General features: G+C 45.1%; 1 protein-coding gene across 4 annotated transcripts in view; it reads left to right on the forward strand.

Annotated features, from left to right (window-relative positions):
• GRIP2 (glutamate receptor interacting protein 2) overlaps nt 1–14728 on the forward strand; it is a 101748-nt gene that overhangs the window by 39824 nt on the left and 47196 nt on the right. For all 4 annotated transcript variants that reach the window (XM_031042823.2, XM_034066032.1, XM_031042826.2 and 1 more), the window contains exons 2-7: nt 5484–5564; nt 8709–8844; nt 9643–9788; nt 12484–12570; nt 12862–12937; nt 13460–13605. In XM_031042823.2, the coding sequence (XP_030898683.2) occupies nt 5484–5564; nt 8709–8844; nt 9643–9788; nt 12484–12570; nt 12862–12937; nt 13460–13605 (672 nt within the window). The remainder of the gene's footprint in view (nt 1–5483; nt 5565–8708; nt 8845–9642; nt 9789–12483; nt 12571–12861; nt 12938–13459; nt 13606–14728) is intronic.

Here is a 14728-nt window from a genome sequence, read left to right on the forward strand (position 1 = left end):
TGCTTTGAAGATGGGAGGCCACTGCTGTGCTGCTCTCATGCAGAGCTGACACAGCCATCTCCAACCTGCTGCAGAGGTCCTAAAATAACCTATCTGCCCTGAGGGGGATGTGCTGGAGGTTTAGTTGAGTACAGCCTTGCAATCAAACCCAAAACTGTTGCTGAATGTCAGCCTGGGAAGAGGTGGGAAGCATTATGTTACTGTCCTCTAATGATGGTATTGCTCCTGGCCAGGTTGTAGTGGAGGCTGTGTGATGTAGGAGCTAAACACCAATTTGAGATTCAAGAAAGGTTGTGCATGGATATGTGTCTTTTTTTCCACCCTTCCTTCTAGTAATATGACAACTTTTAAAAGATTATTAGGTGCCTAAAGATACAGATAGATGATTATATTCCAATTTTGAAGTACATGTCTGCATCTTCAGGCACTCAGTTATCTTTAATATCACATGCCTTGGAGACTGGCTTCCAGGCAGCTCCACTTTGAATCATCTCCAGCTGCTTCGACCCACTCTCATGTACCCTTAACTGGTCTTTGCCTCACTAAGGATAAATGCATCCCTTGACTTAGAGAAATAACTCTCTCAAAATGGATCAAATCACACTCAGTTTTAGTCATTTGGGTTACTGCTTCCAACCTCGTGCTTTTATTCTAGCAACAAACACCAGCTTGCCTTAGCGTGAACAGCTTTGGGTTCTTAATGCTGTTTTAGTATTCATTTCTCTAAACAAGGAGTGCAATTACCCTATAGCAAAATAACTGTCTCCAACTGTCTTTTTTCCATTAAACAAATGGGAGGTTTTACCTCTTGGTCTTCCCATAAGATTAATGCACTCTCTCTGCAGGAACTGTCTTAAAGCGATCCAGGAATCAGAACAACTTGCAGACAGCAATTCTAATTGTCACAGAATCTTATTTAGCCAATGCTGATTTTCATTAAAAGGTGATCTCTGTTAATAACATAGACTAATAACTCTTCTAAATGAAAGCACCCTTCATTTTTCCCCCCACAGATAGGGATAATGAACTCCTAAATCAGTGCTCTTTCTGAGGAAGCTTTTTTTCCCATTGTAACAGAGGTTGGATTGAGACCTAACCAGTGCCAGGAGATCCTGGTGCCTGCGCTCACAAGCTATTGGGCATTTAACTAAGTCATGGTGTTACCGAGATTGGTTTTGCTGCTGGTTGCTCCAGAGAGAGAATTTGGCCCAGGAAATCTCCACTGGCTCTGTGGAAATGGAGGGGTTGATGAAGTGTCTCCGAAAGGCAGCAAGTCAACCTTGGAGAGGTTGAGAGGGTAACATCAGGGAGGTAAATTCAACCTAACTGTTAGGCCTAAGAGAATCCACATCAGAGACAGCCATGAGAAATCAGGAAGTCAAGTTCTGCTGCTTGTGGAGCAACTTGTCTTTCCTATCAGTGCCTCAGTTCTCAATCTTAAACCAACAAAACCCAGCCTAAGGCAAAAGCTGGACCAACCCTGAGGCATGGCAGACAGGGAGGATGTTGCACAGATCCATGCTCCCTCTTAACTGGCTTCATTCTCTTCCTTTTTGGATTGCAATTGTTTTTTCCTTTCCTTTCTTGTCTTCAGGGACAACATATCAGTGTGCCCTCGCTGGAGGTGCCATGGACTAGAGACCCTGCTTAGAGCTGCCATTGATGGTCTGGCAGCAGGGTGGGAGACTGGAGTTTGCTCTCAACTTCCCTTCTTCCTGCCCCTGGTACTTTTGCTGAAGCAGGGAGATATTTTTCCTACTCCTTCATCTGTCCAGTTTGTTTCTGAGAGAAGGAGATGGAATTCTCTCTTCTTTTTTTGTCGCTGGGTGAGATGCATACTACTGAGAGGAGAGTTCAAGGCCATGTGTAGGGAAGGGACTTAGGAGCTCTTCTCAGAGAAGTTACTAAGACTTTGAAATGGCAAAAACTACTGTCAAAGAACTTAAAGGAAGTTTTTTATATTGCCACAGCTTCCCATGGGATCAATGTATGGGAAGTGTTGAGTTGTCATTTTTATTGAGGGTCTTGTGAACTTTGCGAGCTTTTCTGAAAGATTTAGAAAAGCTTGAAAAATACACCTCTAATGGCTCCAGCACTGACTGCTTGCAAAAAGAAGCCGTGCAGGCTTTTAAAAAGCACTACTTTCCCTATTTTGGGAAGTAGAGAGACTCATGAATTTTCAGTGCGGGTGCTGCGATTTGGGCCGATGGAGCAATCAGGCTCATTACCAGTCTCACCTCTGAGTCGATGGTGTGCTAGGCAGGAGAACTAAGAGCATAAAAAGAAGGAATTTCTTCTTATAAAAAACAAAGTCTCTTCCTTCCCCATCCAAAAGAAAAAAAAGCTCAGAAAGAAGTGACTCCATTAACAGCAGCTTGAGTGGCAGAGAAGGAAATCAGCTGAAAATGAACAAAGAGCCGCACGGCAGGGATGCTAATGCAAGCGAATGCCAATTCACACTTCGGCAGGCGGCATGTGGCAGCTTCCTTTCCTGTTCAAACATTTTAGCCAGATAATGAGTGAAAAAAACCAAACATTTTTCACATAATCAACTGAGTTTGGAAGGGAGAAGCAATAGAGGAAGGGGAGCTGCGGTGCTAATTATGTGCCGGCTGATACGGCTGTTATCGGAGCAGCATGGGACCATGATGGGAGGGGGGGTATGTTGCTAATTGCCAGCATTTCTTGGCCACTTGACTGCTGGTGGGAACTGTTGTTAATGCACAGGCAACCTGGTTGATTGCTGAAATGGAGGCCAAGGCACGCTTGCCAGCAGCTATTGGGGTAGGGAGGGTAACTGTTAGCAAATTGGGGTTATGTGTCGATGTATTGATTGGGGTTGCGATGGGGAAATGAAGCGCAGAATGGTGCTGGTGGCTGTCTGGTCCAGGGCAGTGTGTTTATGTGAAGCAGATGGTTGGCTGCTTTACTTTGCCAGCAGATTATGGAGTTGGCTTCGAACCATCTTGCGTGGTTTCCCGGGAAGGCAGGGATCCCGTCTGCAGCATCAGCAGATCTTTAGTGCCTCGAGCACATTACTTGGGGTCAGAGCTGGCAGCAGTGCTCTCATACAGAGCATGCTGGAGTGGTCCTCACCATCTGCAGTGTCCTGTGTGTGACCAAAGGCACACTGATGCTCCAGTGGCATTAAGAGGCTCCAGCCTCAGATATCTCAGGGTATTTTGTGCGTGCCTTTTGCAGACTTACCTCCAGAGCTGATAACGCAACCTCATGCTGGGTATCTTGAGATGTTGTTTTGGGGTTCCTCTTCCTGTGTGCTGCTGCCTTTGGGAAAGAAAGGGCAGTTGTAGCTGCTGTGCTGAGTGGTGTGAGCAGGGAGTAGCTGCATGAGCATCGTCCTGCTGCTTCCCTGGGAAAAGCCACCTTGTTTGTACTCCCAAACCATCCATGTTTTCTGACTGCAGTTCTGCAAAGCATGGGGGCTGACAGAGGGAAGGTAAGGCACAATAGTAGGAAAAACCTTCTGGAGAGAGAAATTAAGATGCCAACAGTGGCAGAGATGGAAAGCTCTGAATCTTGACCACTATCAAACAGCCACTGAAGAATAGATGGGATGGGGGCTTTGCTTTTTTTTAATATAAATTAATTTTTAAAATACTTCTATAAAAATGGATGCTGGAGCTGAGCCGTCCCAAGTAAATGAAACTTCTTTGCAGAGTCATTAAGCCCAGGTTAACCTTGACACTGGTCTCCTCATCACCCAAAGAACCATTGCTATTAATAATACAAGTTTCATTTTCAAGCCTTCTGCTCTTAGAGTTGATGCTAGGTTGTACCAGCACCCATCTGAAACAAGTGGCTGAGATTCTCCAGCCAAGGGCTGCCTCTTTTGCTGTCAGTATTGAGTGATGCTGCAAGATCTCCATGGTTAGGACAGTGCTGTTTTATCCTACCTATTCTTAAAGACAGAGCTTCACTCCCCTGATTCACAGAGATCCTGCATGCTTAGGTATCGAGGTTCAATATATTTTGGCAGCAATGGCTTGGCATAGCTTGGTAACAGTCTAGTGCCAAGTGCTAGCTCTTGTTTCAGTACAGTGGTGATGGAAAAGCATTCACGGTGATGCAGGAGTCCAGGGTTTGGATATTGACATTGACCCTCTTTGGGCTGCGAAACTAAATGGTGTTTATTTTTCAGCTGAAACCTTTTATACTTGAAAGTGCAGATGTGGTTCAGTCAAAGCTTTTCACTGAGCTTTGTCAACTTGTGAAGTTACTTCAGCTGGGCAGCAAGAGTTAAAACTCAATTATTTTTGCTTGTTTGGGAATTACTATAGGTGGAACCTTATTTCATTTTACTTAAAAATATGCTCAATTGAGAAAAATTCCCTTCCAAGTGGTTAAGTGTGACCCATAATGATTGAACTTATGCTGTCATTTTGTGGGCAAAGTGGGCTGCCAGCAAACTAAGCATCAGTTTTGATTTCTCTGAACAGGCCACAGGCTAAGCAAAAGTCATTCCCTTTGTACGCAGGGGGGCAAAAAACTTCTGTGGAACTTATGTTTCAGTCACTTAAGGGCTGTAGAAAGGAATAAGAGGATAAGGTTTTCAGTAATCTGTATTTATACTATCATAGACAACTTCTAAGCCATTACAGCTATTGAAGAATTGAGAAGGGCCATCCAGGAATGTGGTCACTGAGAATGGGAGTTACTTGCTACATGGTTAGTGGAAATTATTGATTGGCAAAGCACCAGCTTTTTAGGAAATGCCATAAAAATACACATTTTAGATGGATGGTAATTAAATCCATAGAAGCACATTCCCTTCTCTACAAATAATCTCTCTACCATATAGGAGTCTTCCAATAGAAGAATACAAAGGTGTTTAATTACTCAACATTTAAATTTCAGCTGATGCTGGATGATGCATTTACAATGTATAATACTATTTTTTCTTTCCTCTGTCTTTTTTTGTGTGTAAAACCACTTAACAGAAGGCACTCTCTATGTTGCACAGAGGCTGGAACAGCAGCAGGAAAATGTGACTTTGAAATAATGGGATCTATAAGACTAGGCAATTTCATTCAAGTATAGTGATTTAGTGCCCTGTTAGTGTCCTGATGTATAACTCTATTTCCAAAGACTCTAAGTTTCCTCAGAAGCATAATGACAGGCTTAAAACTTGTGAGACTAATGCTAAAGCTTTCTCTGTCCTCAGCTGTTCCGCATACTTGCAAGAGTAAGGGAATTTTGTTCTCTCCTCACAGATTAGCTCCAAGAGGAATAAATCAGATAATGTTATTGCCACCTTGTTTCTTTCCCTCCCTCTCTTAGAAGCAAGGTAGCTCACATGGTGCAGTGCAAAGCTGGGGCTGGTAGTGTGTTTTCTTGGTTACAGTTTACCATATGGATGTGATTCCAATTCTGGTGTCACCAGGACAACTTTTTAAAGCACTTTGGTTCTGTTGTTTGTAGCTTTTGGTACTAATTTCAGCCTCTTGTTTTTGTTTTGCTCACAGATGATGGCCCTTATTCAAAAGGGAGCAAGGACTCTGGTGGGATGGACACAGCCCTGGTCTCCAGGAGGCAAAGCATTCCAGGTAAAGGAGGGATCGGCTCCTGCTCCAAAACATCAAGGCATCCATTACACTTCACCTGGCTACCCCTAAAGTGGGTAAAATCCTCCAAAACATCCATTTTGGTGCATCTATCAGCACGGCTTTTGCCAATGGGCAGAAATGAATGGAAATAACTGGTCTCAATGAGTGGTATATTACTGGTAAAATCAGAGTCTGGTGTGGAGCTGTTGATGGTGGTTATGGGAAACCAGACACATACATCTATGTGGCTAACACCACACAGAGGAAAACAGCAGCAAGGGAGATGGGGAAGAAGCGTTGCCCCATCTGAGCTCGCCGGGCCGGGAGGGACACTGGCAATGCCTGGCAAGCTGTGTATTTCCCATGTGTGACTAAGTTTGTTCTGATATCTAGTCAGTCACAGCAGATTTGTTTCTGAGATGAGCCCTCCCATGCAGAAACACCTCTGGGGGCTGAAGAGGGAGTGGAGAAATAGTGGTACATTTGCCTCTGTTGGTGCTGGACCTCATCTGCTCGCAGCATGCCAGCAGGTTTGGATGGGCTACTCTGTACAGCTCATCTCCTTCCTAAGAAAGCCCATGGCTTCATTTTGACTCCTGACTATTAATGACCCAGCCATAGGTTTGGTTTAGTGTGTTGTAAGGGATGGGGAGGAAACGGGCCTTTTTCCATTGCTTCATCATCCGAGCTTTTTTCTAGGGAATATTCTGCATCCTTTGGGACTTCTGCAATATGTTGCCACTGTCCCACAGCCCTGATGAAGAAAGGCTGGTTTACTGTTCACAAGAGCCAGTATGTCCAACAACCCCAGCATCTCAGTAGGGAGGGCAAAATTCAGGTGTGCTCTTCCTGCCTTGGGGTGCTTTGAGCAGCAAAATCCAAGCATATATGCCAGTAGAAGAAATCCAAGACTATTTGCATATAGAACTTTAAGACTATATCTTGAAGGACCATATCCTGCTTAACCAGGTGGCTTTTACATCTGTGATAGCAGCAGTAGATTTATAGAGGTATTGGTCAAAATCCCTTATTGCTTACCTTAATAGATTGATCTTGGGGACTTGCCTTTTTGTCAGAGCAGTGATTTCTCCTTGAACCCATAACAATGGGTAATTGCACTCTGGGAGCTCTCATTTTAAACACTTATCAAGGCTCAAAATTAAACCCCATTGAAGAGCTAATAATCTCCCCTTGTGGCACCATCTGTGTTGATCAGTCATGTCTGTAGTTGAGAGGAAATTTGCAGGATAGAGCCGGATGGTGTTCCTTCCAGCACAGCGGGGAGCCTCCACAAAGTTTCTGGCAGCCCCTGGGATCCCGGGTTGGTGAACTGAAAACTGAGTTACTGTAGTTGGCAAGGGATCAAAGCTGAGTTTAAAGAGCAGAAGCATCGTGGACCTGATGTTTTACAATGAGCTGCCAGGGCCATCATAAATGGGTGCCCAGCGGTGCCTAGATGCTTTCCAGGCGGGTGCTGGATTGCAAAGAGGTTCCCCACTCACATTAATCAAGTGTACAGGTTGTCCTTGGAAGTGTTATACAAAATTGGTGTAGTACAGGGCAGGATGTGAAGTGAGGGGTCATGGTGGCATTAGACAAGGAGCAAAGTGCTAGTGATGAGGCACCACAGTGCCAAATGGCACTTTCTCCCAGTGAAAGAGGATGCAGGGGGGAAATGTGCACCAGGATGAATCTTCTGCATTAATGTGCTGTCTTAAATAGGGTCTCTTAAAGACCCTGCCTTACTCTGGAAACGATAGTGTGCAAGAGGTTTCAAATGTTCCCTCTCTAAATAGAGCATCTCATTTAAGCCTGGTGGGGTTTGCTGTGCAAAGAAACTCCTGGGCTATTTGCAGTGTGGGTTTTAGTCCACAGCTGTGGGTTTGCTGTTTGTCATGGGCTTCCAATGCCCATCACCACCTTCTCCTGCTCTTCCTTCAGAGATAGGCACCCTGTGTGAGGGAGACTGTTTTCTCCTGTAGAATTGTAGATTTCAAGAGCAGAGAGGGTGGAGGTGGATGGATCAAGATGTAGATGAGTTCTGCAAAAGGTTCTTAGAGGAGGCTCTGGCAAGGCATGAAAGTCATCTGATTTGCCCCAGGGCTAGTTCTCCTTTAAGCAAAGAGTGTGGGTGCCGTCATTTGGGTTAATGCAGAGATACCTTTTGCCAAGCCTGCAGAGCTCTGTCTTTCCCTGGGCTAGTGCTGGCTCTCCTGCTTCAGAAGTCAGATTATTTTAGGGACCCTGTTTTTGTAAACCTAGACATGAGCTATAATGGGATCAATGCTGGCATCACGTTGGGCTTATATATAGGTGCTAGACAACCAACACTGTCATCTTGGGCTGAAGGAAGGTAAAATGTATGCTGCCTGCATCAAAAAGGGAAGCAGTAACAGTGCAGTGGGTGTGGGGTCATCATCCCCTAGTCCTGACCCTGCCATACCTATCCTGGTTGGCAGTGCATGTGGAACCAGTTATGTTGTAGAACCGATTGTGTTTTCAACTAGATGAGGCAATATGGAGGAAGTTTGACTTAGACCAGGTGTAAATGAGCAGGGAAACTGCTGTGAATGAGTGAAGGTCATGCTTCCCCTGCTGATGGCAGGATCCCACCTCTCTCTGCATTATGTTTACCTGCCATCTGTATTGTGAATTTCCCTAAATCACAGTGTTTGAATACCCACCCTGTTCTGTTCATCCAGGCAACTACTGCAGGTCCACAGCATCCTCCTACTTGGTAACTGTGACTGCCTGACATGTAGCACTCCTATCACCCTTCCCCTTCTATATAGAACGTAGTCCTTGAACTCCTGAGATCCCATCACGCCGGTTTTGAGTCCTTCCACTGCCACCAGCACCTTGAAACACAAGTTTATTGTCACAAACCTTCATTCCCCTGTCTTGTCCCACTTGGTCCTGCTCACCTGACCTGTATGCAAATGCTTTCCCTCCACTGCTGTGGGTCCACCAGCACGCACTTCTGTTCCACAACTTGATTTTAAATAGACTGAAGCTTTCTCTTCATGCTAATTGTACAAATCATCCCAGGTCTGCTCTCCCACCACCTGTAGGAAAAGGGTGTCCTTTGGATTGGGAGGTATGTGCCTTCCACTGAGATGTCTATCTGCATTCTTGATCTTTCAGAGGAGTTCAGAGGGGTCACCATCGTGGAGCTGATTAAGAAGGAAGGCAGCACCCTCGGGTTGACCATTTCAGGTGGCACAGACAAAGATGGAAAGCCGAGAGTCTCCAACCTGAGGCCAGGAGGACTGGCTGCAAGGTGAGAAATGGAAATGGGGAGTAGAGAGCACAGTAAAACTGGAGCGGGAAAGTTTCCTGTTCTAATTATGGAGTGAATATAGTTATAATTAATGTAGCTGGCACCCAAGTCCCTTTTTCCAAGTGCCCCAGAATGCAAAGTTGTTGCTTCAGCAAGTCAAACATCTTCTATTTTGAGTTATTTCCCATGCTCTGTGCTATTATGCTCTGAAATTTTGTGTAGGGATATTTGGGATTCTGTGAAATTAGGCAGCCTTGTCAGGAGGGCTGCGTGGTACAATACATCTTGATCAAGCTAAGTAGTTTAATATTGTATCTGTTCTGAATACTGAGTGGGTAAGTAACTCTGGCTTGAAAAGGAATGGGAAAAGAAAGGCTCTAAGAAGCAGAGAAAGGGAAGGCGTAATTGAACAATTCTGTCGAAAACAGGTGAGAGGAAAGATGTTTCCTTTTTCCCTTGCTGGATTTTTTGTTCAGACAGCTCTTGGTGTGCTTCTCTTTGACTGATTGCTCTACATGAATGGGAACTGAGCAATAAAAAGAGAGGTTGTAAAGACATAGACTGCGATTGTTGCTTTATGTACAGATCTGAGTACTTGCCAACGGGAAAGATAGATGCCTTCGATTTTAGCACTTCCCTCTGAGAGCAAGCACGTGCAATCAGATGAGATGAGCCCAGCACTGGTGGCTTGGTCAGGAAGTCCTCCATGTACCACAGGTTTACCAGGAGCATCCAGGCGGAGTGTAGCAGAGACTTTGTGCTACCACTACTTTTGTTTTCCCTTTGCTTTCCTTGCAGAAGTGACCAGCTGAATGTTGGGGATTACATCAAGTCAGTGAATGGCATTAACCTGACCAAGCTACGGCACGACGAGATCATCAGCTTACTGAAGAACGTGGGTGAAAGAGTAGTGCTGGAAGTAGAGTATGAGCTTCCGCCAGCCGGTGGGTGCCTCTCTGATAACACTGCTCTTCTCTTGGCTGCTTTTTGTCCTGGGGTGCAGATGGACTTGCCTGTGCATTAACCATCATGGACTAGGCAGTATCCAGGGGCATTTTGATGCTGTGCCTTCATCCGCTTGCAGCACTGCGCTGGATGCTGCAGAGCTGTGTGCAGTCGGAGCAGAGCCTTTTTTCCAGCACAGTGGGTGCCTGTTCATGCACACTGGCAGGAGATGGCTGATTAGGTCTGTCTTGCCTCGGAGTGACTCGGTAGCACAGGCCAATCTGCCTCCTGATGCTGCTTCAGCTTGTTTTTCTTTTCCCCTTTTGCAGTGTGGCTACAGGAGGTTTTATTCACTCTTAAGCATGTATTGCCAGATCCTCTTTTCTGAACAGTGGCAAGTGCTGTTATTCCTCAAGATGCTTTGAAATGATGTGTTTTCCAAAGGGAAGCTGAAACAATCTGTTTTCCTGTTAAGGGCCGCCAGCAGAAACTGACAAACCCAGCTCACAGGGTTTGCATCCTGATGTGGGAGACTACGTGTTCTTGCCTTCGTTTGGTCTGATTAAAACAAATTCCTCCATCCAGTTTGTCATCACAGTCTTTCCACTGTGAAAATGATCTTGTCCCTAGTTATTCAGTTCCCCAGATCAGTCAGAGGATGACTGGGCAGAAGAAATAGAGCAACTAAAAATATGATGACAGAAAAAACAAAACTGATGAAATCTAAACTTTTTGCCCCAGGTAGGAAGTTATTTTACACTTCATATCTTTGCTATAACTCCTGCCTTTACATGACAAGTATTGAATATGTAAGTGACTGTGTAAATTCCAAAGAAGAAAAGAATATGATTTGAGTTAACTGAATCTCCATCACCCTCTGTCTTCTGCTGTGTTTCTTAGCTTTTGCATACAGCCCTTGTAAAATGAGCTGACTCAGGTTTTCCATGGTCTTATTCTCACAAGAGATGGCAACTCTTAACCTTTCTCCTTAGCTCTGAGCCTGACTATCAGGAACCTGATAAGCTGTATTTACTAGCTAAGTAGCAGTGCCAATACTGAATGTCTCAATCAGTAGCAGTGGTGCAAAATCTCCCCACCTCTGAATGAGCAGAAAGAGCCCACTGAAAGAGTGACTTCTCTTCCATAAGATTATTGATGCTGTTCATGACTAATGCATACAAAGAAGCACTGCGAAATAAAGGGAATTGTCCATTATTGTCTTGTGGGCTTTTACCTGCAATGAGAGTTTATTCTTGCTGTGTGCACCCATCCCTTCCTCTCTTTCCCTGGGCAGAGAGTAGAAATACAGTGCAATTCAATAGCTTGTGCTTGCGGGTTTGATTTTTTCTCCACACTGTGTAATTTCCTGCTTTGGAAGAGACTTTGCAGGCCCATGTCTAGTTTTCAGGCCACTGTGTCATATCATCTCTTCCATAAATAAACCAAGCCCTGCGCTGACACCAGCTTAGGTTTCCGTGCTCACCACTAATCTTATGACAGGCTGCTGCAGAACTTCATGCTTGGATGCTTTAGGACAGAAATTGGATGGTTTCTGAACTCATTGTGGATGCTTTATACCCTTTTCTTGGTATGTGAGTATTACGCTGCAGCCTGGGAGCCTTTCTGTGCCCTGAGCTTTTCCCTTCTGGAGTATTTCTAGGCTGTCCCTGTCTGCAGTCTGTGGACAGCAGCAGGAGCAAAGTGGCAGATGGGGGACAGTGTTTTGGGGGTTTATTTGGCCTTACCTATGGTTCCCAAGGCTGCAAGCCTGCAAAGCAGTAACGTGCCCACTGGTGTCTTTTGGGTTAGTTTAACCCTAATTTGGGTGCAGGTCACAAGTGTACAGGACTGCTTCCTGAGCCAAGGAGAAGTGCTTGTGTGGATGTGCCTAACAGAGCCTTCAGCTCCAGCTTGCAGTCCAGCTCTTAGTGCTTTTTTAGTGGTTATCCTTTGGCCATTCACTGCGCTTGGTTTGAAGATTAGGAATTGATCTTTTCGGAGGGGACAATGCTGAAATGTCACGTGCAGTTCTGGATGGGAAAGATGGGGAAATTGGCCCATGTTCACTGCAGTAGTTCAATAAATCATTAAATAGCAGGGGGTGGCAAGGGATGGAAACAGTTTCTTTCTTTTTCCCTTTACTTTTGAACTTTAAATAGCACTGTGTATTTAACATAAAATTACTGAGTTGCCCCTAGGATCAGTTTAAAGGATTCACTTAATCTTTTTTTTAAAGTCAAAATATAAGAAGGAAAAATACCCCAACCTTTTGCACTGAGGATTTGGGATTTTCATTTTCTTTAAGGTCAGCTGGTGACTGGATTCTTTATGCTGCTGCTGGTCTTTTAAACAAGTTTCCATCTGCAGCAGAAGCTTCTGGCTTTTGAGTAATGCCAAGTGCATTAAAGCCAGTTGATAAACGAGAAGGTTTTACTTGAATGTCAGAGTATAACCAAGACAAATTTGAGGGGAGATGCACAACACTGAACTGGCAAAATCATCCTGGAACACAATGGTTGGCTCTGATGGGGGCTCACAGTTCTGGGTTGGGCACTCTGCATCCAAACAGGGAAGATCCGATATGGGTATCGGGCTTCAATTTCAATGCTGTTTGAATGAATGATGGTATTATTTTGCAGGGTGGCATGAAAAAGGTTTATCTGGGGGTAATTGAGTCTTCTTCTTTTCCTTCAGTGCCAGAGAACAGTGCTGGCATTATTCCCAAAACCATCGAAGTGTCTCTCTACAAGGAAGGCAACAGCTTTGGCTTCGTGCTGAGAGGTTAGTAGTTTCCCCAGTGAAAAACAGAGAGGGAAAGCACTGGCAGAGGTGATTTGGGAAGCAGGAACAGGAATGTAGGAAGGTGAATGTCATAAACCTCAGCTAAGAAGCAAAAGTGTGTCCTGGGCAGCATCCCACGCAGCCATCAGGGACTGTGGCTGCCGAATCCAGGGCAATCTTTTTGCTTTGAGGCTGTGTCAGCTGTTATGTGATAAATGTCTCTCCTTTCTCAGCACTCTCATTCAGACTTTCCAACCTCCAGTGACTTATGGCTTCCCTGTTTCATTACAGGGGGAGCCCATGAAGACTGGCACAAATCCAGACCGCTGGTGCTCACCTACGTGAGGCCAGGTGGTCCAGCAGACAGGTAATGCTCATGTCACACCTCCAACATCTGCTTTGACCAGCCAGACCAGCAGCCCTCAATGTGCTTCTGGATGTGTGTCCTGCTTGTCCTCCTTGCTGCTGCCTCTACAAGGCTTCTCATGCTGGTGGTGTGCAATGATGTGGGTAGTGTGGGACCTGTGCTGTGCAGGGAGGATGGATCTGGTACTCATAGGCTGACCCATGTGTAGATATTATAGTTATAAGGAGAAAATCCTCTTCCAGAGGCAGCCACTTAATTAACCCTGTGCAGATGAATAGCTGATGCTCTGTTGGAAAGCAGGAGGCTTCTATTTTCCTGCTGCTAACTTAATGTGATGGAGCTGGTACTATAAATAACCCAAACCATTGACTAAATGACTTTAAATATATATATATGTGTATGTATGTATCTATACACACACATATATATACATACACAAATATGTATTATATATAGGTATAGGAATTAAATACAAATAAATATATATACACAAAAAAGGCTTTTTCTCATGGCTTTCTACAGGGAAGGGTCCTTGAAAATTGGGGACAGGCTGCTGAGTGTGGATGGGATCCCTCTGCACAGCATGACCCACGCTGATGCCCTCAACATCCTACGCCAGTGCAGCCAGGAGGCTCTCTTCCAGATCGAGTATGATGTGACCATCATGGGTAAGGCCAAGATGATTGTGGTGGCATTTGCTCCGGCTGCCTGGGAAGTATGTGGGATTAGACACAGTAACTGGGATGCTTGGTTTCAGTGGAAAAATTGCTGAGCAGTGCACTGCCAACATGGATGTGTAGGGGGTAAAGTTCTAAGCTGGCTTAGTTGAATGCATTTGTGTCTTGATGGGAATGGTGGCTGCTTTTAGAGGAGGGGGAAAAGAGGGGTTTTTTAATGTAGGCAAAGATGGAATAGGAGAAATTGAAGTTAAAAGGGGCTGGAGTGCTGTGCCAGCACTGCAAATACCACTATTAAATGAGCGCAGCGGAGTGAACTGCAAGCAGGCGGAGACTTGATGCGGCTGGAGTTTTGCTCTGTATTTTAACCGTGCTTAATTCCGGAGTTATTCCCTTTCTTAGAAACATTAGTTCAGATCTGCTTCAGAAATATATGAGGGGTGATCAACTAAGTGACTTCAAATAAGGAGGAATTTACTGGAGGGCAGAGGATGGGTATTTCTAAAATATGTTCTATGCTGTAGATGCAAAGTTTGAAGGTTTGGAGGGTTGGTGGGTTTTTTCTTCACTTGATTTTCAGTTTCAAGCCCTGGGAAAGGGTTTATTATTAGCTACCGTGAAGTCATTTGGAGCTGGCTTTGTGACACACAGCTGTTACTGCAGGGACTGTCATTAGTGAGTTTAAGGTTACCACAGAGTCCGAAGCTGTGCTGGTTCTGGAAGCTTGTTGAACTGTGCATTAGATTTCATGTTGCCTATATGTCTCCAGGGGGGGTTCTGCCTCCACTGGAGCCACAGGCTGGGCTAGGTTGGAGTCTTTTCTGCAGGTCTCACAAACCAGTCCAGCATATCTAAGCCTAGGATCCAATGAGGGATAGGAGTCTGTGACAGCAGGTTGTTTTCTATTTGTCAGTGGGGAGGGAATTAAAAGGATCCACAGCTGAGATCCGTGTTGGAAGGGAGCTTAAAGCTCCTCCAGCTCCAACCCCTGCCACAGGCAGGGACCCCTTCCACTAAAGCAGCTTGCTCCAAGCCCCTGTGTCCAACCTGGCCTTGAGCACTGCCAGGAATGGGGCAGCCACAGCTTCTCTGAGCACCCTGTGCCAGCCTCAGC

Source organism: Melopsittacus undulatus, chromosome 9 (assembly GCF_012275295.1).
Source record: "Melopsittacus undulatus isolate bMelUnd1 chromosome 9, bMelUnd1.mat.Z, whole genome shotgun sequence".
Lineage (NCBI taxonomy): Eukaryota > Metazoa > Chordata > Aves > Psittaciformes > Psittaculidae > Melopsittacus > Melopsittacus undulatus.